Source organism: Sceloporus occidentalis, unplaced genomic scaffold (genome assembly GCF_023333645.1).
Source record: "Sceloporus occidentalis isolate IW3139 unplaced genomic scaffold, rSceOcc1.0.p SCAF_87, whole genome shotgun sequence".
Taxonomy (NCBI): Eukaryota; Metazoa; Chordata; class Lepidosauria; order Squamata; family Phrynosomatidae; genus Sceloporus; species Sceloporus occidentalis.
In genome coordinates, this window is record NW_028317067.1 from 1,509,734 (window position 1) to 1,532,290 (window position 22,557).

The window sequence follows — 22,557 nt, forward strand, 5'->3', positions numbered from 1 at the left end:
TTACCTTCATGTAGGATTATCTTAGTCTTCACAGCTTGGCGGAGTTCATGTTTCGAACAAGGAAAAGGTACATCTCACAGGTCATGGGCCTCTCCTTGACATTTTTTTGTTATAATATGGCTAGATGTGTATTGACTGTAAGTTTCCTTAGTTTAGATTATCACTATCATCAAATCAGAGCATTATTTGTGATAAACTATTAAAGAGTTATTTAAAAACAATCAGTTTCTCAGGTATTACCAGATGATTCTCATATGGGATAGCCAAAGAGCAAGCAACAGGTAGCTACTTATGGCCCCTGCTCCATATAGGAGTCTTGCATGGGTGGAGCCAGTTCAGAGGAGGTAGAGCTAGCAGTGACAAGGGGTGTGGTTAGCCAGAAATGGGCGGGTCATGTTTGGGAATTGGAACCGGACTGGGATATAATTCCCATGCACATCAAAGTTGAGGAGCTGTGCTCTTGCCATCGTGTACTGGGAGCCTTGTTCACTAATCAGTCACTTGCTGTCAAGTATCTCAATCATTTCTCGAACTTAAGGCTGGAGGAGACTTCCCACACTCAGCTGTCTGGGTATTTGGATAATCATTGGATGGACCCAATGATTACTTTCAGCTGGCCCTAAGTGAACTTTAGTAAATACTTGAAGTACTTCTTAATTTGTTTGACAAAGAAAACAATACACGGTGAAAAAATTTTTTCAACTCAAGCTATTTACTTAAAATACTTAATGTTCACATGTACGATGGTTAAGGCAGGCACAACTAAATGTATTCATACCTCCCCATATGTTCCCTCAACCAGAGCTCAGTTCCTGGGTCTTGGCTTTCTGCTGTTGGGAATCTGCATAATCTATACCCTCTCCTGCCTCATCTAACAAACCCTGCTGCCTGCCCTGACCACGACGCCCAACTCAACGCAACTCTCTATTCCTCCAGTGCGTCTCACAGTCTGCATGCACACTTTGTCACGCACTCTCATTCACACTTGAGATGACTCAACATTAACACTCACTCCACCTGCTCCCATAACACCACAGTACACAGGCTGTGTTTATCATGATATATTTTGTATTTTTCTTTAACAATACCAAGCTATAGACAGGGACTTACAGAGGCCTATACACTACTGGCAGATACAAACTTCAGAAACACTATTTACATTCAAAAGTTTCATGGCGCACCATCCAGATGCTCTTTGAGTTCCCTTAAACCCTTTGCTATCAGAGGACCCTGCATCCCTAACCCCTGGCAGCAAAAAATGAACCTCTTCATGGATGGGGGCATATACACCCATCTCTACACTTGCATACATCTGCTTGGTGTTGAACGTTGGCAGGTTAACAAGCCTCAGCTCCATGTGGCCACAATATGACCCAAGACAGGCCAGCGTGCCCGAGCACTCTTAGGATCTTGCCTTGGGTCTATGAATTTTAAGTCTCACGGTGGTGAATGGGCACGTTCTCAGGGTCACATTTTACTTAAACCTCCTTGTAGGTGCGTTACGTTCCAAGTATATTACAGTTAAAACCCTGCTTGACCAAAGGTGACCAAAATAATTGCGTCTAAGCCTTGACATGGTATGTGACTACTTTAAGTATTCATGATGTGCTGATATAGGTTAACATACTGTATGAGTCCACTTAAGTTAAGAAAAAATCTGATGTGTTCTATACCATGCTAGAACTCTTAATACGGTATGCTGATCAGTTTAATACATTTCGTATATGATGTATAGACTATAGACGTATAGTCTATTTAACCTGACGTGCTAAAGAATTCAACAAGGCGGATTCATCAAATACCAAGGTCTTTTTAGACATTAATGAATCAACTACTCAGAAACAAAAAAAGGGGAGAAAAGAACAAAATATGATTTCACCTGTTATATCAGCAGTAGCACCGATAACAGATAAGAGATAATAATGTATCCTATGCGATATGTTGTAATAATGCGATTGCATAATGGATCTGCAAATGAGTATTAATCTTAAACTTCTCATTAGCGATCCTCATTTCCCCCCTGCAGTCTATAGTACTCAAGGGGTTAACAAAAAGTTGCCTATGGTTATGTTGTTTATTTCCCTGGCATGGGGTATAACCTATTAATAAATTCTTAAATAGTATGCCTATTTTGCAATCTCTTTGCAACATTTCCAAAGAGTTTCACCTTTCTTGTAAGTTTTAACCCCTTAATGACAAAGCCGGTACATGTACAGGCTCAAAATGCATTGTTTTCAATGGGTTTAGGGAGCGCCCATTGTCCTTAAGGGGTTAATGGTGTTTTGTGAAGAAAAAAGAATTCTCCTGATTCTTCCTCCTACTATCTCTGTGGTGTATTGTGCACGTTACGGTTCTGATGCGTTCTGAGAAGGACGTATTAACCTCTTCGCAGGTTGCAGGTCGTTGATGTCCTTCAACTGCACAACCTTGTCTTAGAAGAACCTGGGTAGTCAACTTGGGTTAATTGATAAGAGTTCGGTCCTCAAAAAAATTAGATTTAGCAGATATTAAAGGACTGCACGGATCAGGAAGCAGCCGTTTCTCCCACCCTTGCATGCTCAGTGAACCCTAGAATGGCAGAAAATTGTCTCATAGCTGACGTTCTGAGCAACTTGTGATAAGTTCACCGAGGAATTATTTGTCTCCGTTACACAAGGATTATTGATCCTTCAAAAGTTAAATAGAATGTTGAGTTTTCAAATGTAGATTTTATGATTGTGACACACAGATATATACATATTATGTGAAGAAACCATCTTACATTTATCTTAAAATATCTAGATTAATACAGCTTTCCGTATCAACAACTTATGGTCAACCATATGATTATGAATAAATAAGCATGTATGAGAAACATGGACCTCGTACCTTGCTGTATGAGGCGTACTTACACTGACCTCGCACTTTGTTGTACGAGTCTCACTTTAGTTAGAAAACCAGATGGGTTTTAATGGGGGGCATTTGAAGCTCATCTTTTTTTTTTCCTGCCACCCCCACATATTTTTCCTTTCCCCTTCTGTGTACCCCCACCCCAAAAGAAAAAAAAATGACAGCAATGGTGGATACCCAGTGGAAAAATTTTGATATTCATTATACTGTAGCCTGCCAAGACCACAGAGCTCATGTTTGAGCTGGAAACCACCAGTGTCTCTTTGTGCCACTCTGTTCTGCCGCAGTGAACACTGGGGCATTGGGTAAGCACAGGGAAATTGCTGACATACGGGTGATAAATCACCCAAAGTGGAGCTGACCAAACTTGGTTATTCCATGTAGGCACCTTAACCACTAAGCCACACTTGCCCCTGAGTATAGACAACAGGAATAAATGATGTTAGTCCTCCTTTGGTCCTTCTTATGGTATGAAACGACGCAGTACTTTAATATGTGAGGCCGTTCAAAGCTAAGCCTCTGCGGCATCATTTCCTTACTAATTTTTGTACCTTTCCTTTACTAATCCCTGCAATTAACTCTCTCTGTGACAAGGAGAAACTGCAAAAATCAATCCTGCAGCATGGCATTGAGGATTTCACTTTCAATAATGGAATTAAATCAGCTTCTCACCTGCGCAGATCCTGAGAACAATACCTTCAGTTATATAGAACAGTAAGCAGTATAACTGCACGATAAAAACCCACCATGATGTGCCACCAAAGGTCTTAAATTGTTATCGATTGTAAAGCCCATCTGTTGTTGATGGGAGCTAATGGTTTGCTCTAATGCAACAATGTGGATACTACAGATTTCAGTTGATTTGATTAAAGTCATTGATGCCAGGGAAAGGGGGGGCACATTGCCAGTCTGGCAGCTGAAAAAGGGGTTAATGCCCAATGCCCAAAGTATAGTGCATTCCTGCTAGTGTGACTTGGAACATATTGCAACCCTCCCCGATATGCAAGAACTCACACTGTGTAACCGTGGACTATTTCAAGTCCTCCAAGAATCCACCCTATTGATTGACGGTTGGATGAAATACAAAGTTAATGATAGAAATGTCAGAAATTGCAGAAGGTTTCTCTGTGTTCGCGAAGCACACATACACACATTGCTCATTTTCGTTGTATTTGGCAAGCTGCACTTGTATAATAAAACCCACAGAGCTGGTGGGTCCCTCGTTAAGGACCCTAACCAAATGGTAAGAACAGTACAAATAAAAGACACCATAGAAAATGAACACATGTCCTGTGTTGAGAGTGAATGCAAAACTTGGCGTGAAAGACATGATACTTTTTTTTTTTGTCGTTTTTTTTTCTCTTCCTTTGGTTTTTTCTTTTTTTTTCTGTGTATTTTTTTTTCTAATTTCTTCAATGTTTGTTTCTTATTTTGTTCTTAAGATTCTTACCTTTTGTTTTTGTACATTAAAGTGAGAACACTGGAACAAATCTTCTGCAGAAGGTGTTTAAAACCACCTGCCCATTACTTATCTTAGTCCTTTCATTTATTTATGTTAAGTTTTGCATGAAAGGCATGGAGTCGCAGTCCAAGAGAAGATACAGCTAGTCAACCCCTTTGGTTCAAGAGGCTTGCAATGTATTCGGCTACATTGCCCTCTGGCACCAAATAGGTTAGTTTGGGTTTTTTTTGCAAGCCAAAAAATAAATTCTCCATGTCCACCAAATTTTCCCCACCACCCCTTTGATGACGTTCAATCTAAATTTTCCCCTAGGACCCTCCTGCTCCTCAAATCAATCTTTATTCAATTACGATGTTGGTGTTGACTGGTGAGGTTGCTCCAGAGCTGTCATTGCCACCGGCTGCCTCTTTTTCTTTTTTACCGCTGTATTGGCCGATGAAGGAGCCATCCTCGTTAAACTGAACATCCACACTGCCGCCATAGTCAGCCAGGCTGTCATCGCTTCCCAAAGGCTTAATGTCCCCATTCAGAGAAGGTTGGCTGCTCGTAAAGGGCTTCTCATCATTGTCACTGGATTATAAAGATAAGAAAAATAAATGATGGGTGTTTGTGGGGTAGAAGTACTATCTGGTAGGCTTGTACCGTAGATCAATTAAGAGTATCCTATTAATAATAGTCAAACCAAAAAAGGGTCTCAGGATGGGAGAGGTGAGCTGGAAAAAGAACAGTATGCATTCTGAATTCGATTTTTGGTCTGGCCATCCAATGTAATACTGGGCAACTGCTAATTCTTATCAGATTATCATCTGTTATTTTCTTAACACCTCAACATTTTTTTTTAGTTCCAGTCCGACCCTGGAGACTGTAAAATAAATGCAAAAAAAAAGATAAAACAAAGTGTATGAAAAAAATATACTCAACCTGGGTAAAAAAATAATAATAATACAGCAAAATCAAATATAATAATAATAATAATAATAAAAAATAATAATAATACAATAATATCAGAAATTATCTTATGGATGCTGAAGCACCTGTCAAGTGAAAAGCATACCGTTCATGGTGCAGATCCTGCAATAAATATCCTACGGTTATGTCCGAAATGGTAAATGCAACATTTTAATCATGCGGTATCCAGCATCTGGCCACTTTTTAGGATTAACCATTTGTTTTAGTGGGGAGAGGAATGCATTGCAAAGCAATCTAGTTCCATGATATAAAAGGTATTGCTCTTAAGAGATGCAGGAGGGAGAAAGCAATGGAATCCAAAACATAAGACTTGGCTAATTCAACTGGAAATGCAATTACAACGTCAGTGTGAGTGGCCAACCATGCAGAAAGAGAGGGCATGCAGAATGAGAACGTCCATTGCTGACGGTGGGATCTGTATAATAAATCTTATCAGACAGATGTTGAAAATGTCATCTGGAGGCTAGGGAGAGCCAATAAAAGTTTAACATTTTTACACAAGAGGGCAACAACCGTTGATTTTGTGTGTGTCATCTATTCCTTTTGAAGCTAACTGAGCTAAATAAGATGTAACAAATAAAAATTACCAGTAAGTACATAGATTCTGAAACCACCCAGGTTCTCAGAGCCACATCATGTTGGTTCCATATGTTGTAGGCACGTTACCCCATATCCCACTAATATTATTGGGGATTTTCTTTCCTTGCCTAAGATTAAATTCTGTTTTTAAATGAATTCAGTATGGAAGAATATTAAGTAATGCTATACATGTGTTACAGTATTGTTGAGGGAAAGTGTTCATGAATTTATAAGGTGGCATTTTTTTATCAATAAGCCTCTTGGTGAAGATTTCCTCGATAGAGATACGTCCCTTGGAAGAAAAGCTTTACATGATGCCATGCATTACCATTATCTGCACGAGAAACTCAGCGGTGACCTGTTTGGGAATCGGTCACAGATGGTAATGCACTTTGCCACATTGCTTTAATCCCTTTGGGAAATATCCCTGTTCTAAATCACATTTTGCCACTGAGCTGTATTTGAAGCCGGGCATGCCTTCTGCTACATCATAAGCACATGCAGAAGGGATCAAGAAAGCCAGGGTTTGCCCCCCCCCCCTTTTTTTTAAAGTTTACCTATTTCTAAGGAATGAGCTGCTGTTAAAAAAGAGACAATAAGAGCGTAACAATCACATGGACATTCACGAGCATGGACAACAAGAACACTTTACATATAGACAAGCGGCTAACGATGCAAGCAACCACACTACTAATAAAAGGTAAAACACATACACACACAGCTACACCAATCAAACAACAAAGGGCATATGAATGGTAAAAAAGAGATAAAATAACCTGGGAACCACAAAAAAGTATACAATGTATCTGTAAAGCTCTCTGATTTACGTTTCTTGTTCAAATTCCATGTTGGCCGTTAGACTCCCAAACTGTATGCGTGGTTGGCACTCTCTTGTTAATGTTTTACAGAACTCACCAAGGTTCTTACCCAACATCGTTTCAAGAAAATAGGTTTAAAGGCCTATGTCGTGGGTAGTTGGTTTCCATATGATTAAAACTGTATAGTGTCTAGAGGGGTAGTTGGAGCTGACACGATCAAGCTGTGCAGAGTGCAGTCAAAATGTGTAGAGCTAGCATTAAACCGTCCATAGTTTCCTATTCTATTGTCTTAAAGAAAGTTTGGGGTGGTGTATTTGTGGTCAGGGGTATGTACCAATATTGCTCATGGTGGACATGTACTTGGATCTGTGATGGAGAACGTAATAATGTTCTATGGACCTTCACAAACCTTGCCACGGACCTATGGTGTCCTTAATACCAGGAATCCGTTATCCACGAGCAGAAATAACATTGCATGGACTGAAATGGAACAATGTTAAATGAAATGCCATGTTGACATATGGCACGCTGCTCTTCACAGGTTTATTATAATACCAGAGAACATACCAGCTCCCCGGCTTAGAATGAGGGGGGATTTTAAGATTCGCAAGGTTAACGATTGTGCCCCTATGTAAGGATTTTAGCAATCTGAGTCCCTTAAGTTGTAGTTTTACTGAAAACTTCCGCTTTTCAGTTAGCCTTTACTTTTGCAGTCCAACATCATCTTCAGGGTCTCAGAGTGCCTGTCCTTGCTTTTAACAATTTCCTAGGTATTTTAAATTTGATAAGGTTCCAGAAATGATTTGAGCCAAGGCTCCAAATAAGACTTTTTTTTTTTAAATTAAAGCGGAGCACATTTCCCCCATAGTGCCACTGCCACGAGGGACAGTGTAATGTGAGAGCAGCTTACCTTTCCAGAGACCTGATGGGCAGCATGGATAAAAGAGTGAAGAACAAATGCGTAAGGACTAGCACAGCAATGCAACCTGGACCGGTTCAACATATTTCATGACCCCAGCCAACATTTTGTCGAACACAGAGGTGGTTTAATACATAACAAGTATTAAGTTTAGGTCGTGCAAAGTTTGCTAAGTGGTTTTATAACCATGGCAGCAAATGGGAAGGTCCTGCTTAGGCTTGACCTGGCCCAAGGGAATGGTTGCTGCCCGACAGCATCTGCCTCCCATTGGCAAATCCATTAGGATGGCCAGTGTACGGCTGTATTCTGGTGTATTCAAGCCCAGACCAACTAGGCCTACGGTGGCAGGTGTGGGGGGGGCAACTTCTCTGCCGCATAACAGGGAACCAGATCACCCTTTTGGATGATCGGACTCCCTACCGCTACTACCCAATGGGCCGCTTAAAAGGGAGATCATTTATCTCTCCAACTGGGCTATTAACACTAAGGAGTAGGCACAACCTTCATAGTTCAGTTGCACCCCCCCCAGCAGTTATAATTCCAGGTTATGACATCATATACCGTAAGGACAGCAGTGTGGAGCACCAAAGGTAAATATGGCCGTGGTCCTGCTAGCTGAAGAATTGATCTGGTTGCTATGGTGATAAAACCACTTTTTAACCTTGCACAAGAATATTTTTATACATAATTCGAAAGGTAAACATTTTCTGGATGCATCATCACAATCTACATCGGATCTGTCAGCCATGTGTTATTTAACGAAATGTATGAGAAATCTCATTGACTTTATCTGTATAATCTTTAGCATTTCAAATATTTAAAATATATAAAGTTCCTATGTATAGCGATTCATCAGTCCCTCCAAAAGAAAGCTCTGACACTGTGGACGTTTCTCTGGATAATCAGAGTTCTCTAATACAGACGCACGAACACGTCGCTAATAGAGCTCTTTGTTATTGTGAGACTATTCTTGTTTGGTACAATATTGTGAGAAATTAGGAAATGCTTTTTTTTGCTTATCTGCAGTTAATATCTGGAACTATACTAGTGGCTTGTAGCTATATATTGGGATATATGGCTAAAACTATTCTGTGTTATGCAGGACAAAGTACCTCTTCTAGGGTTGCCTACGGCTCACTGTTTAGTGAATAAATCTCTAACCAAGTTTGACTCTAAACCCTAGTATTTCTTTTTTGGCTATTAACTGATACTTTTGTCATCTGTGCAATAATGGATTATTTTCAGCTCTTCATTCATCATTTCTTCATTCTGCCTATTTTTTTTTTTTTACTATTTGTATGCAAGCTTTGCCAGATTTGAAGCCGCAATTAATATTTGCATAATAATCTGTACCAGATGGAGTAACAGACTTCTTGCAAAGCCATAAAACAGAAAGCAAAGGCTTTACCGAAACACTTATTTCGCCCGATATTTAGTAATGTCAGTAATGGTTTAATAAAAAAGATTATATCCTAAAAAATTGACTAGAACAAATCTTGCTCGAGGTAAGGAATGACAAAAAGACTATTTTATTATGAAGACTGATATTACTGATATTGTTACTGCTCACGGCAGATGTTAATTACTTTTGCAGTTAATAAGCTTGCCCGGTTTGATCAGTCCAAAGACCATCGGGGTAAAATTAGTATTATGTCTATAGGCTTCACAGAGAGAGCTAGTGAGATCAGGTCCCAAGCCCCAAGGGGACCCTGTGTGGCCCCTATCTGTGCATACAAGAGGTAGAACAGGAGATTTACCTCATTGGTCTTTAATGGATGATGATGATGACATGGAAGTATGGCATCATATGACTAGCAGAGGGGTCCAAGAGTGAGTAAGGAAGACAGCTGCTTCACAAATGCACAGAGCTTTCTCCACTCGTATATTCTAACTCGTTTTAGTTAATTTTTATAAACTTTATAAAGGATTTGTCATTCCGGTAGTTTTACACGTCTCTGTTTTATTGCCACGATTTGTTGGCAGCCGATGTATACACTTTCAATTGTGGCCCCCATGCATAAGGTTTTATTTCTTGGGGAGTGCAATTTCCCAGGGTTCCACCTACCTGTATTCTCCAAAGGTTTCATCCTTCATTGGCCGAGCCTCAGAATCCACTTGAGTATCTTCTTTATCTTTTACTGTATGGGCAGGTAAGATGCAGACATCATGTACACAATACACATTGGGCTCATATACTGCATTAGTGCTTATAGATGGATGCAAAGTAAGGAGAATGTAACTAAAATTGTTAAAAAAAAGTTCTATCTATTGTAAGTTTCTGGGGAAAAGAAATCTGAAGAAGTTTGGAGTTCATCAGCGTCCAGAGAAGCAAAAAGGTCCTACACGACCAAGCTTCTAGATTGTAAGATCAATTGAGCAGAGCCTTCCTAACCTTTTGTTTCTGAACATCCAAATTGTTTTACACCTAGAACTTGCTCATTGTGCCACACTGCAGAATATAAAGGCCCAATATAAATGAAAACAATATTTTATCTACATGGTAGAAAATAGAGGGCTTAGTAGTCCCAAGGCTTCTTGGAAAGCATTTTGACCTTCTGGTGTTGTATCCTTGTGTCACATGCCTGGTCAAACTATCTATTTGGGCATCCAGTGATGAGATGGGTGGTTTTCCTGATTAGACCTAAAGTACAGGGTGAAGGCTGTGAACTTACCAGAGTACTTGCCACCTTTGCTGCGTTTGATGAAGCATAGAATAACCAAGATTAGCAACAGCAGGACAATAGCACTTATTAGCCCGATGAACCATCCCTCGGAGGCAAATCCTCTGTGTTCTGTGATTAAAGCTAAAAGAGACAAGCATAAGTAAAATAAGTAAATAAGGTGTTTACTGAGTTTACTCTGAAAATTTACATATATAGAAGGATTTTTCGCAAAAGGGGAAACCCTAAAAAATAAACTTAAGCAAGTTTCCATTTGATGCATAGATCATGGACATCATGACGTATAATCATGTAACCTTGAATAAGACTGGACCTCCTAGGAATCAGAGATTTGGCTAACCTCCTCACCTGAAATGGAACCTGAAATGAGAATCTGAAGTATGCCCTCACCTGCTCCTTTTGTTAGCAATGTTGTATTCCAAATTTCCACCTCCCCAGTCGGAAGCATGGCCATCAGACGAATATCATAAGTCGACCCAGGGTTTAATTCACTCAAGTCATAAAATAACCAGGAACTGTTGACATTTCCATGAAGGAACCAGTGTTCACCTAAGCGAAGAAGAGAAATAAAATGTAAAGCATGTTGTGCTGTTTACAGGATAGGGTGGTGGGTTCCTTGGGTCTGAGCCCTTGGCTCAAGAGAACATAGAAAATAGAAGAATTCCTACCACACACTGAAATTACTACCCCTTACGATCGTACTCCATAAGCAACACTGGATGTATTCTCCCACACCCCTAACCTCCTTGACTTGAGGACTTTCCCACCAGACTAGGGCTTGACTCTCCTTAAAGGCACAACCTTGTGCCCCTGGAAGACACCTTGACAAAGAATGCATGTTAAAGTAATTTCTAAGTACTTTAATAAGCATTTAAAAAAACATATTTGATAATCTTTTACCCAATACATTTGCAAACTCTTCCACTTCTTAGAAACAGTAGACCAATGACCCATACCTTAAGACACCTGGTATTTTTTAAAATTTAATTCTATTTTTAATTAATCCACTGTTGAGCCTTATCATCTCAGCTGGAAGGACATTCACATCCTACTATGTTTTCTGTAAAGTAATTTTAAACAGTCTAGCTTGAAATTGTAATCTTGTGCTCTAACACCTAGTCAGCAGTAAGTAAATCCACCATGGAAATGGATATATCTTTCTGAGGATGTATGGTGGCCATTGAAGACTATAATAAAAAATATTACAATGGATCCATATATAAGGCGAGGACCCACCGAGGCCACCACCAATCATGTAACTTCCTTATCAGTGGCTGTAAATTATTCCTAGCTTTTGTGTAGATGCCAGTGCTGTGTGTTTTAATTTCTCGGCCCCCGTGCCACCCCATCCCACTGGTGGAACATACCACTTTTATTTCTGATTTGGACTTTGAGCTCCACGTTCTTTTTGCCATCAAGCGGTTTCCAGTTCAAAGTTACACGTCTTCCCTCAACAGTTGCCGAGATGTTCTGAATCGGAGGGATTTCTGAGCACAAACAAACACACGGTGAGATGTGTATCACTTTCCAGCATTGGAAGCACATGTTTAGAAGAAATACACCTTAGACACCATGTGGACCTATTTAGAAGTTAGGATATTCTGAAAAGGAACATTGAAGTATAGTAGAAGGGAATGAATTATGATACACAGTTGGCTACATTTTATTGTGTTTATGTACAGAGTTATAATGTGTTATCATGAGATGTCATTTAACATCCTATTTACGCTCTATGTGCTTGTACGATGGGTGGAATGGTGATCTTTCGGGTCATTGGTTTTGTGCAGTCAGCCAGTAAGGCACAGGTCTTACAGTAAGGACTGTACTAGAAATATTGGGAAAGTTGGAATGAGTCACATTTCTCTAAATTCACATCAGGACAGTGAACGCAACGTCAAAGGGTCCCTTAAGACTTGGTTTCAGCTGCACCATATTGTATAGCCAAAGCAGTTAATCTGTCCCCGACCAGAGCCTCACCAATCTCTTGTTTTGTGCTGCCTTCGATAATTTCATGATTGCTGAGCCCTGCAGAGGTGGTGGCATAGACGTAGAACTTGAAGTTGTCTTCAGGTCTGACTCTGGATAGCGTCCAGTTTTGCTGCCCAGGATCGTGAATTGTTTCCGAGGAAATCTTTTCCTCGCTGTGACTGAGGTTCACTGTAAGGGCAAACATGGGAAGTATTCTAAAAGATCATTTTTTAAATTCTGTATAGCTCTACTTTCTAAGCAGAAAGAGACGCTGTGCATTCAGATCACACGAGAGTAATGGCAACAAGGGAGCCGATACATTTATATGCATCAAATATTCATAGAACTGAAATTCCTATCATACAGGATGACCACAGGGGTTAGAGAGGGCACTTACCTCCTCCCATGGAGTACCCTTAGCAAATTCAGGGGTATTACTTAATTATAAGAAGGCACTTCCATACCTGGGGCAGTTGCTTTCAACGGATTGGTAGTGACAGCAGTGCTTAGGGCTCCAAGTATTTTCTTTTTTTGTAATGAAATTCACGGGGCAAAATTGTCAGCAGAAATGAATCATTTTAAATAAACGTAAATAGAATCGCTTACCATAATTAATTACGTATCCTGTCAGGATTCCATTAGGAGTCTCAGGGGGTCCCCAAATTAACATCAGAGAGGTGTCAGAAAGGCGTTGCAATCGCAAGTTAGTAGGAGGGCTGGGTACTGCGGAAAAATATTGATAATCAATAACAAGAGAAATCAATAACAATAGAACTTTTCATTGTAAAGTGAGAAAAAGGAACAAAGGAACAATACCCAGTACAAAACTACCCTAGGAAATCCTTTGAGAAACGACCTTATTACCCCAGTGAACTTCCAGGAGGCATTAAGTATCACCCTCTGTCTTGGAAAGCTATTACTGTTGCTATTACTCTATTACTGTTTCTATCTATGGGGTATTGACACTCTTATCCTCCTTGGTTGTCAGGTTGTCCCTTGAATTGCCAACCTGTGGTGACCCTGTCAAAATTACTACAATTCTTTCCCATCTTTACTTAATCTTATAAGATTTTACACTACCATTGATAAATGAATCCAAAGTGCATACACTCACTGGGAAAGATCCCTTTCATACTGGTCCACTTTGTTCTACACCCAATCTGTCGGCTCCTCTGAGACTAAATGAACTGCCAATATCTACCAACGTAAAGTGAGCTCTCATCAGGATCTCACCTCCCTCGTCTGTGAGGAACGTCACAGACTCGCTTGCTGGCCCGTGTCCCTTCCCATTTAAGATGCTGACTGTGACCGAGTAGTTGCTGAAAGGTTTCAGTCCAGTGATGAGCGCATGGGTGGTGTTGCCACGCACTTCTGTTCTCTTGGTTTGTCTGTGATGTCCATGGATGGTGTACTCCACCTGGGAAGTAGGATTGGAGTAGGTTAGGACTAACCTAGGACTTTGATAAAGATCTGGCAATCGTTCCAACCAGAGGACCAAACAAGCTCATAATATAATGTTTTTCACACTAAAGAATGGTATTATTATTATTAATCTTTACGTATTAGGAACCAAGATAAAGGGACATTCTAGCCATCATATGCACTTTAATGGTTCCCCCCTGCTAAATACCCCCACATGCATTTGTGCCTCTTTCAGACCCCCAGGTTACATCCTCTGCCACCAGTGACTACCCGTCAGCTCCAGTTGCTAGCTTGAGATTATGTGAAATGTAAAATAGGTGCCACATATTTTCATGGTTTCAACATCCATGCTGTGCTTTTTCTTTCACATCTTATTTCTACCAATAGGCTTAAAAACTTCAGTGTTATAACACTGTTATTGGCTATGTCATATGTTATAGCTGCTACTTACCCTGAATCCCTTCAAGTGCCCATTCAAACCATCCTTCTGCACGGGCAGCCAGGCCACTTTGACCGTATTCTCGTTAATGGATTCTATCCCAGCATCTTGAGGTACAGAGGTGGGAACTGCAAATGAGAGGAACATACTCGTCCTAACACTTTTCTTTTGGAATAAAGTCAGTGCACAGAAGATTGTAGTTTGCTTAAAGTTAATGAGACTGTAAAGCGCTACAGTTCCTCTGTTATACTATAAACTATAAAGCTGGAACACAAGAGATTGATTAAGTGACGCATGTTAGGATAGTATGCCCAAGGAAAGGCTGTCTTGGGGTTGGGGCAATACTCACTGTCCTCTCCAGAATATCCGATGACAGAGTTGGGCTCAGGAGCTTTGCCATATTCATTGACGGACTGAACTTTAATCTCATACGGTTCAAACGTATTTGTGTCTTGCACGATAACAGGAGGGCTCTGAACCTTTCTTTCTTTCCATGTTTCATCCTGACTATGGCGCCTCCATCGTACAATGTATTGAAAACCAGGACCGTTCCAGTCAATACCTTTCAGTGGCTGTGAAGAGGACAGAATAGATGTAACAAGTATCTAAACAAACAGAAACACGGGTATAATGACGTAAAGAGTTGGCATATGTCTGTTATGCCTCTATGGTACAAAAATAAGAAGGTGGGCTCCAAACATAGTAATAAACCATACATGAAGATAGAACATATCTCCTGAATGCGGTCCTATAAGAGTTACACATAACATGGATAATTAAATATTATTGAGGACATTTACCATATAAAGTCTTATATTTTAGTCCAGTTTATTGTTCACTTACCTTCCATGTGATATGCATGTTATCGGGTTCTGTCCCCTCACCTTTCACCTCGGTGGGATTCTTTGTAGGTGCTGAAATAGTAATGATAAATCCAATGATCGACGATAGAACTACACTGTATGCTGGCTGCTATAGACAAGTGACAAGCTCTATGTCTGAGATGAGAAATAGAACACGATAACCCTCTGTACATGGAGACGGGATAGACAGTGGGTTTGAATCTGTGGGAATATGCATTCGAGATGTGACAGGTCTGTTCGTACACCGAAACGGGACAGCTATGTGTGATGCCATGGCTTGTGCATGGTGTGTGACTAGAGATTGGGGAGTATAGGATGTTTGTAGAAGGAACAAGCTGTTTCTTTCTGGAGATGGGACAGTTCTGTTGAAGATAGTATAGATTTAAAGCCCAGATCTTTGTAAGAAACTAGAAACTCTCCTGGGTCGGGATGAGTCTTTGTAGTAGTAGTCTAGAAATGGAATCTAGAAATGGCATGTTTGTTGTCTGGAACCTAGTAATGGCACTGGCTGTGAAACAAGGAGAATCTATAACTACAGATGGATGATATAAGGTGTGTTTTTGTCTAGAACTCGGATTTTAGAGACAGGGCAAGGTGTTTCCCTCCTTTGAGTTTTAACATTTGACAGGACCACCAATCACCCGCTGTACCTCCCGCCATCCTGTCCAATAACCTTTGCTATAGAGTACCTGCCGGAGGGGTTTCATATTGTTCTGATGGACTGCTTCCATTGCTTGGTCCTATCTCATTTACAGCTCTAACCCGGAAATGGTAGTTGACATAGGGTGAAAGCTCCAACTGGGCAGAGGTCTGATCGCTGTCAACTCGCATCAGCTCATGCCACACTCCGGACTCAAAGTTTTTGTCCTCAAACTCAATAATGAACTCTGTGGGATACAGAGAATAAAGAAAAATAACGTGTCAACCAGCTGAGTGTTTTACATGCAACAATGTGTTTAAAGGGCTAGCAGTGTAGAGTGCTTTAATTTAAACATTACAGTGGTGAACGCCACAAATATCTTCAGAAAACAGAATATCGTACCCTCAGTTGGGCTGTTATTTTCATTGCCTGGGGTCCAGGAGAGAATTACAGATGTTTCTTGTTGGTCAGATAGCTCAAGGTCATAAGGAGGTTCAGGAAGGTCTAAAAATGAAGACAAGGAGGTAATTCTAGCATGATTCCATTAACATAGGTCAGCAATTATTTCTATTTTACATGTTTTTTTTACAATTTTTTACAATTATTTTACAATCAAAGTCTGAAAACTCACAAAATGAAGAAGCGTACAGGCGCTATTGAGTGCTCAATGGGAATGTAATGTGACAGTAGTTAAAAAGTTTGTAATCACATACATCTCATTGTATTATTAGAGCAGCTGCTGTGTTGTAATTAATACATTAATGGCCATATGTGAATACCTCCAACATGAGCTGAGCCTTTTTTTAAAATTTTAACCAATGCACAACTCATCAGAAAGTGGTGACTTGGGTCAGTGGGTTGAGAACATAATGGCGTTGACGTATACAGTAATGAAATTCATCAAATTTAATATATAGATGTATTTTCAGCTTCTGACAAATCATGGTAGTATGTTTGGTAAACACGGGTCAGTGATGTTTTAAGCTCAGTGTTCGAATATAGATATCCTATCAACACTGGGCAAAAGAAACGAGTCACGTAATCTTCTTGATTAGGTCAAATTTTTATACTGAGCATATGAAAAAGGGTACCCCAAAAATAAGAGACATTGGTTAGCCCCTTCCACACAGCTGGAGAAGCTTTTACCCATCTAAGTCCACCGCTTTCTAGTATTTGTTATGAAGCTTTATGACTCTGATATTTTTATTTTAACTGAATGATTATAATGATGTGCTACTGCTGGGTACTCACCAATTACAACCAGCTCCGCTGATTGTTCCACCTCGTCCAAATCAGTGTAGGCAACACACGTGTAGATACCTTGATCGTCCTCTTGGACATCGGCAATATACAGCGTGTTATTGGAATCAATGACGTGCCTGGAGAGTTGGAAAAATAGGATTATCCTTCTGTATATATAATATACCATTCCATAAGTACTAGATCGTGCCATTAGGTAAATGTGGAACAAAAGGGGTGTGGTTTAACTGTAGCCACACCCACTCCCATCTTTGCTTGCCCATTTATTTGCATAGCAACTTAATATGACCTGACCATTTTCACTGCTACATGCCTCAAATGATCAGCTGATTTATGAAGCGTCCCGTTTTGGGGCATAAATGTTTTAGTTAGCATTCTGCTTTCTGGAGTTGCTTTAGATGTTCTCTCCAAGCAACCTTAAACTGCTGGGATGGACATAAAAACCTCACATTATGATCAAAACCACTATTATCCTAACCATCTGGAGCAGATATAATCAGGGCACTCCTTTTCTATTTGCACAGCGAAGTTCTTCAGCTAGTCTCATACTTATCACTGTCGTCATCTTCTTCAATCTCCAAGCCGTCCTTTTTCCACTCCACCCTGCTCCTTTCCAATGTGGAGTCGAACAAAGCCTTGCAGTGGAAGGTTGCTTTCCACCCCTTCCTTACCCGCTGCTCCTGAGGGGCAATTATAATCTGAGTCGCATCTGATAAAGAAAGACAGAGTGTGGTCAGGTCAATGCGATCAAGTAGACCACGTGTTGGTAATAGCAAGATTTTGTCCGAAAAACAAATGAAATTATTTGCTGGTCTTTGCCACCAAAAGAAAAAATGGTGTTTACTATACTATCTACTATTCTTATCAGGCTGGAATTCCAGACTCACTTTTGACATTTAGGATGGCAGAGATCCGGGCACTGCCTTTGCTGTTGGTTGCTATGCAATCGTAGATCCCTGCGTCCTCCTTTTGAACTTCTTTGACTTTTAGCGTCCCGTTTGCGTACTGGGAAAACCGGTCGACTGTAAGAACATCAATCATCTGCTCATCCTGCCTGTGTGAAATAAAAAAAAGTGAGAAAATCTGACGTTTCCATAAAATATATGGAGACGGTACACCTGCAAGCCCCTTCTTTACTGTTATGGACATAAAAAAGCAGAACGTCTATTGATTTGTTTTTGCCCATTTTTTTTTTTAAATCAGCAAACATTTTTGGGGTTTTGGTCCACTGATCCAGCAGCTGCAATATGTCATATTTATGGGGTTATATATTCCACTTTAATAAATTGGCATCAAATTTTAGGACCACTGCTGAAATCACATTAAAATCACTTTTTTTTTACAAAAAAAAAAATTTGAAAAATTTGCAGAGCACTGTAAAGAAGCACAGTCAAAATACGAGCTTGTGGATGGGCAGAGCTCCCTTAAAGCCGCACCCACTTACCTCTGGTGGGGCAAAGTTCTGTAGGCATGTGCACCATCTGCCCCTTGCGGAATCAGTACTTATGTCTCTTCTTGGCTTTAAAGTTTTAATAAGTTTGAGGATCTTACCAAGTAATTGATGGTACCGGGGCGCCAAATGCTCTACAATCCATCAGAAGGTCTGTGTTTTCCACCACATTGTACTCCATGTCGTTGGGCGTTAGAATCTGCGGGGGTAACTCTGAAATAAGACACAGGCGGATAGTGAGGGACGATCAGAAAAGTGGGTGATCATCGGAGTTAAATAGTTTTGGCCCCATTCAAATGCCCTTCTTTTACCAGTCCAATTAATTTGTCATCTTTGCGCCATCTTTTTTCTCTATCCATTCCAGTTGGCCCTTGTAGCTTTTCTAACGTCGTCAAACTGCCCCGCTAAATTCCTACAATGTCATATCCCAGCGCTTCCCATTAGGTTGCCCGTAAAAGTGTATTATTGCATCCTAGCCTTATCAGACAGGACTCACCTACAACAAAGACGTAGGCGTTTGCAAGGATGTTTCCGTGAGTGTTTTCTGCTTCACACTGAACAACAACGGTATCTCCAAGCTGTAAATTAAGAAGGATCAGGCTTCCCTCCTTCAACTTTCGGTTGTCATTCAGATCAGATTCTAAAGCACATGGAGAAAAAGAACATGAAGTAGTGGAGGAGGTGAATCTTAGGCAATAAAATTATAATTTCACCTTTCTATTGTAAAATGCAGTTACAGAAAGCAAGGAACAGGTGAAGGACAATAATGGTGCCTGGAAAGGCAAACGACAAAGCGAAATGTTTTGAGAGGACATTAAAATGGATCAGATTGGAGAAAAATTGTTGGATCAGACACAGTGCAGGCCAGGCAAGGGACAATGGATGATGGGACTGAGGAAGTTCTAACTGGGCATAAATGAAAAGGGCTGGAGGGTCATTATAGGATGAAGAGCGTTGAGGTGAGTATGGGTGACATTTGATGGATGGAAAGAGAATTTTAGGGTATGTGCAGAATTTTAACAAACTGCAGCTTTTGGACAAGGTGGAAGAGAATGATGTAAGACAATGGATTCTGAGCCGATTGCCAGAGAGAAAGGAAATGGTCAAAAGAATGGATGGAGAAGAGCTGTAGTTGAGCAAAGACACTAAAGGCATGGTTGAATAAGAGCCAGGATGGACTACTTTATGGAAAGGTCGATTAAACAGGTAAAGAATGATGGATTTAAGAATGTGAAGTAGGAAATGGATATAATGAATTTAATGAATTAAATACTGTATGTACATACATGTCCAATTTTATTTGCATAATATATGTGAACTCAGAGCCATAACTTTGTGGAAGGTCCTGCTAATCATACGAGAGAACACGAAGACACACCTTTCAATGGTTCTCCATTGATTTTCCATGTGACTGTTGGTTGAGGTTTCCCGGCCACATCACAGATTATCAATGCATTTTCTCCTGGTCCATAAACTGAATTTTCAGGCTTCTTAATCCAATAGGGGGCAGCTGTTACAAGGGGAAGGGAAATCTCTCTCAAAGAAGTAGAAACAGAAACATTCGCAAGAGACACAGACGCAAATAATACATAATAATAATAATAATAATAATAATGTAATAATAATACATTATACATAATAAATAATAGATAGAAACATTTGAACCAAACCTCGGTACAATCATGGTGAAGGCAACAACAAAGGATATTCTATATATCGTGCTATATATATATATATGTAGAAAAAATACAAAAAAAATGCTTCAGACCTATATTTGTTGTTATTATTTAAATAAGGCATTTCAATAACTCACATTCTACAGTCACGGTGTAGGTGTGCTGAACTTTGCCCTCGGTATTTGTGGCAGTGCACTCATACTGGCCGTCATCCTCATACATGACGTTGTCGATACGCATGGTCTTCTTAAATTCATCAAAGTGAAAGCGATCTTTGGATATGGAACCAGTTAAGGCAGACCACTCAACATGTGGAGTAGGTCTGTGAATAAGAGAAGGAGGACCGTGATAGAGGCAAAAGAGATAGGGGAATAAAAAAAGAAAAACAGAATTAATATGAGAAAATAATAGGACCAATAGGGCATGTGTGGGTCATTACAATGTCAATTACACTGTGGGAGGATAGCTTTTTCATGTCTACCTACAGAACTGTAATTATGTAGTATTTTTGTGCTTAATTATACATTGAATGTAAATATGCTAAATGGTGCTAAATGAAGAAAAATGAAAGAGAGACTAGTAGATGTGTGATAGTAGGTCAGAAGTAGGGAAAAGAGAGAGAGCAGATAATGTATGTGATAGAGGTAAGAAAATAAGATGTAGAAAGTGTGGAAACTGAATAGTGGAGACAGAAAGAAAGAGTAAATTGGGTCAGTGTGTTTGCACACCTAGAAAATGCATTAAAGTACTACAAAAGTGAGCAACGAAACAATTATCCTTATCACTGGCTCTTCTAAACCATCAACTTCAACCTCTAAAGGGAATCTTTTAATGCAAATTAGAGGGCAATATAAGGAGGAACTACTGCACAGTCTGTGCCTATTCCCAGAATGATATTTTGGAATGGAAGAACAAAGTATAATGTTGCCACAATATTCAAAAATGTTGCCCAAATTTAATGTGATTTTTACTGATTATTCACTCATCTGTTCTAAGTTCCACTACCTGCTTTTAAATCACCACCAGAAAGGCAACTTATTGGGAATTGGCAAGCCCACTTTTAGGATAGTTGAGGTTTTTTTTATGCTTGTATGTTTGGCATACTGGCCTTTTGGGGAGGATTTTGTACATTATCACAGTAGCTGTATAGGAAAAGGAGTGTGTATACTTACAATCCCTGAGCAATGCAGTCAAGTTGCAGGGAATCCCCTTTCAGTGCCAGGTAACTACTGCTGCTATCCTTGGGCATCATCATTTTAGGCTTTCGGAACTTCACCGAATTAGCTGCCAAGGAAACGACGATCAGTCAGACATGTTCCTATACCAATACAGAACCCCGCCAGAAAAAATTGTTCCTAACAGAACCCCTACTGAGTATAAAACTCTAAAGAGACCTAAGGATATATTCTCTAGCCTGCAGATACACGCAGATTGTCAGAAATTATTTTAAAATGTGAAATCTGCCAGAGACACCATTACTCTGTCCTGCGTACACCTGGCGCACTCACTGGGAGTAATCTTGAGGGCAATGGGCTCCTTCTGCAGGATGGTGCGGGTGCCGGGAATTTGGGCATGGCAGATGTAGTCAGGATGCTCATCTTGGATCTTCACGTTTGAGAAGTAGAGGTCCCCATTCGTACTCATAGACACTCGATCGTCCTGAGTGATATGCAGTAGAGCTGTAAAATGAGAAAACCAAAAACAGTAAGGAGAGTCGAGAGAGATTTGGTAGCTGGAAGTAAATGGACATGAGCAAAATACTGAAAATATACCCAAAACAGAGATGTAATAATAAATATTACATCACAACTGATATATTTGCACCTAAAGATTTCTACTACCCTAGAAACCAATATAACATGGAACTTTGGGCCCTGAGGGCCACGTGCTTGATCTTGGTCTCCAAGGACCAAATTGAAAACCAATGAGGTCTTCTTGAGTCTTCATAAGAGCTTTCCACTCAATTTTTTACTTACTGCTATTCATCCAGAAGACACGTGGGCGCACTGCACTTTTAGGTGGGTCACATGGCAATATGATGGATTCACCCTCTTCTACCTGGATTGGCTTGATGGTCTCCTTCTGCCATTTTGGAGTGCCTAAAAAAAGCACATTAATATTTTTTTAGCTGGTCTCTTCGCTACAACATCAGCCTATTTTGATGACACAGAACCCGTGGATTGAGGGCATAACTCTCATATTCAGAAAGTCTTTAAATAATTTTGATTTTAAAGTAGACATTTAACAAGTAGCATCTTTTCTAACAACCGTCCAGAAGGATGAGATTAGACACAGCAGAAGAGTTTATAAACGTTTCAGATTATATTTATTTCAATGCTTTTATATTGTTTCTTAAGTTTAAGGTGATGTTGTGCAGGGCCCAGTATGACCAAGAACTTACACGCTGAAAAGGTGCTGGTGGATACTGCAGTGTGCAGTGGGGGAGAGAGGTTGTTGGATAGTGTTGTGTGTGAGGAGGGTTGAACGAGAGAAAGAGAGATCAGAAGAAGAAGAAAATGTAT

At 40.1% G+C, this 22,557-nt stretch overlaps 1 protein-coding gene across 1 annotated transcript in view; it reads right to left on the reverse strand.

The window, feature by feature from the left end:
- Positions 1–4,689: 4,689 nt before the first annotated feature.
- Positions 4,690–22,557, reverse strand: part of LOC149284882 (neural cell adhesion molecule L1-like) — a 29,392-nt gene continuing 11,524 nt past the window's right edge. Inside the window, exons 5-27 of the mRNA XM_089496144.1 lie at positions 22,012–22,134; positions 21,544–21,714; positions 21,208–21,319; positions 20,173–20,357; positions 19,738–19,869; positions 18,856–18,999; positions 18,461–18,572; positions 17,797–17,963; positions 17,459–17,618; positions 16,901–17,028; positions 16,052–16,153; positions 15,699–15,896; positions 14,990–15,060; positions 14,496–14,718; positions 14,159–14,274; positions 13,519–13,702; positions 12,892–13,008; positions 12,295–12,474; positions 11,685–11,804; positions 10,708–10,866; positions 10,309–10,440; positions 9,702–9,774; positions 4,690–4,921 (exon numbers count right to left, since the gene is read on the reverse strand). Coding sequence (XP_089352270.1) covers positions 4,690–4,921; positions 9,702–9,774; positions 10,309–10,440; positions 10,708–10,866; positions 11,685–11,804; positions 12,295–12,474; positions 12,892–13,008; positions 13,519–13,702; positions 14,159–14,274; positions 14,496–14,718; positions 14,990–15,060; positions 15,699–15,896; positions 16,052–16,153; positions 16,901–17,028; positions 17,459–17,618; positions 17,797–17,963; positions 18,461–18,572; positions 18,856–18,999; positions 19,738–19,869; positions 20,173–20,357; positions 21,208–21,319; positions 21,544–21,714; positions 22,012–22,134 — 3,341 coding nt within the window. The remainder of the gene's footprint in view (positions 4,922–9,701; positions 9,775–10,308; positions 10,441–10,707; positions 10,867–11,684; positions 11,805–12,294; positions 12,475–12,891; positions 13,009–13,518; positions 13,703–14,158; positions 14,275–14,495; positions 14,719–14,989; positions 15,061–15,698; positions 15,897–16,051; positions 16,154–16,900; positions 17,029–17,458; positions 17,619–17,796; positions 17,964–18,460; positions 18,573–18,855; positions 19,000–19,737; positions 19,870–20,172; positions 20,358–21,207; positions 21,320–21,543; positions 21,715–22,011; positions 22,135–22,557) is intronic.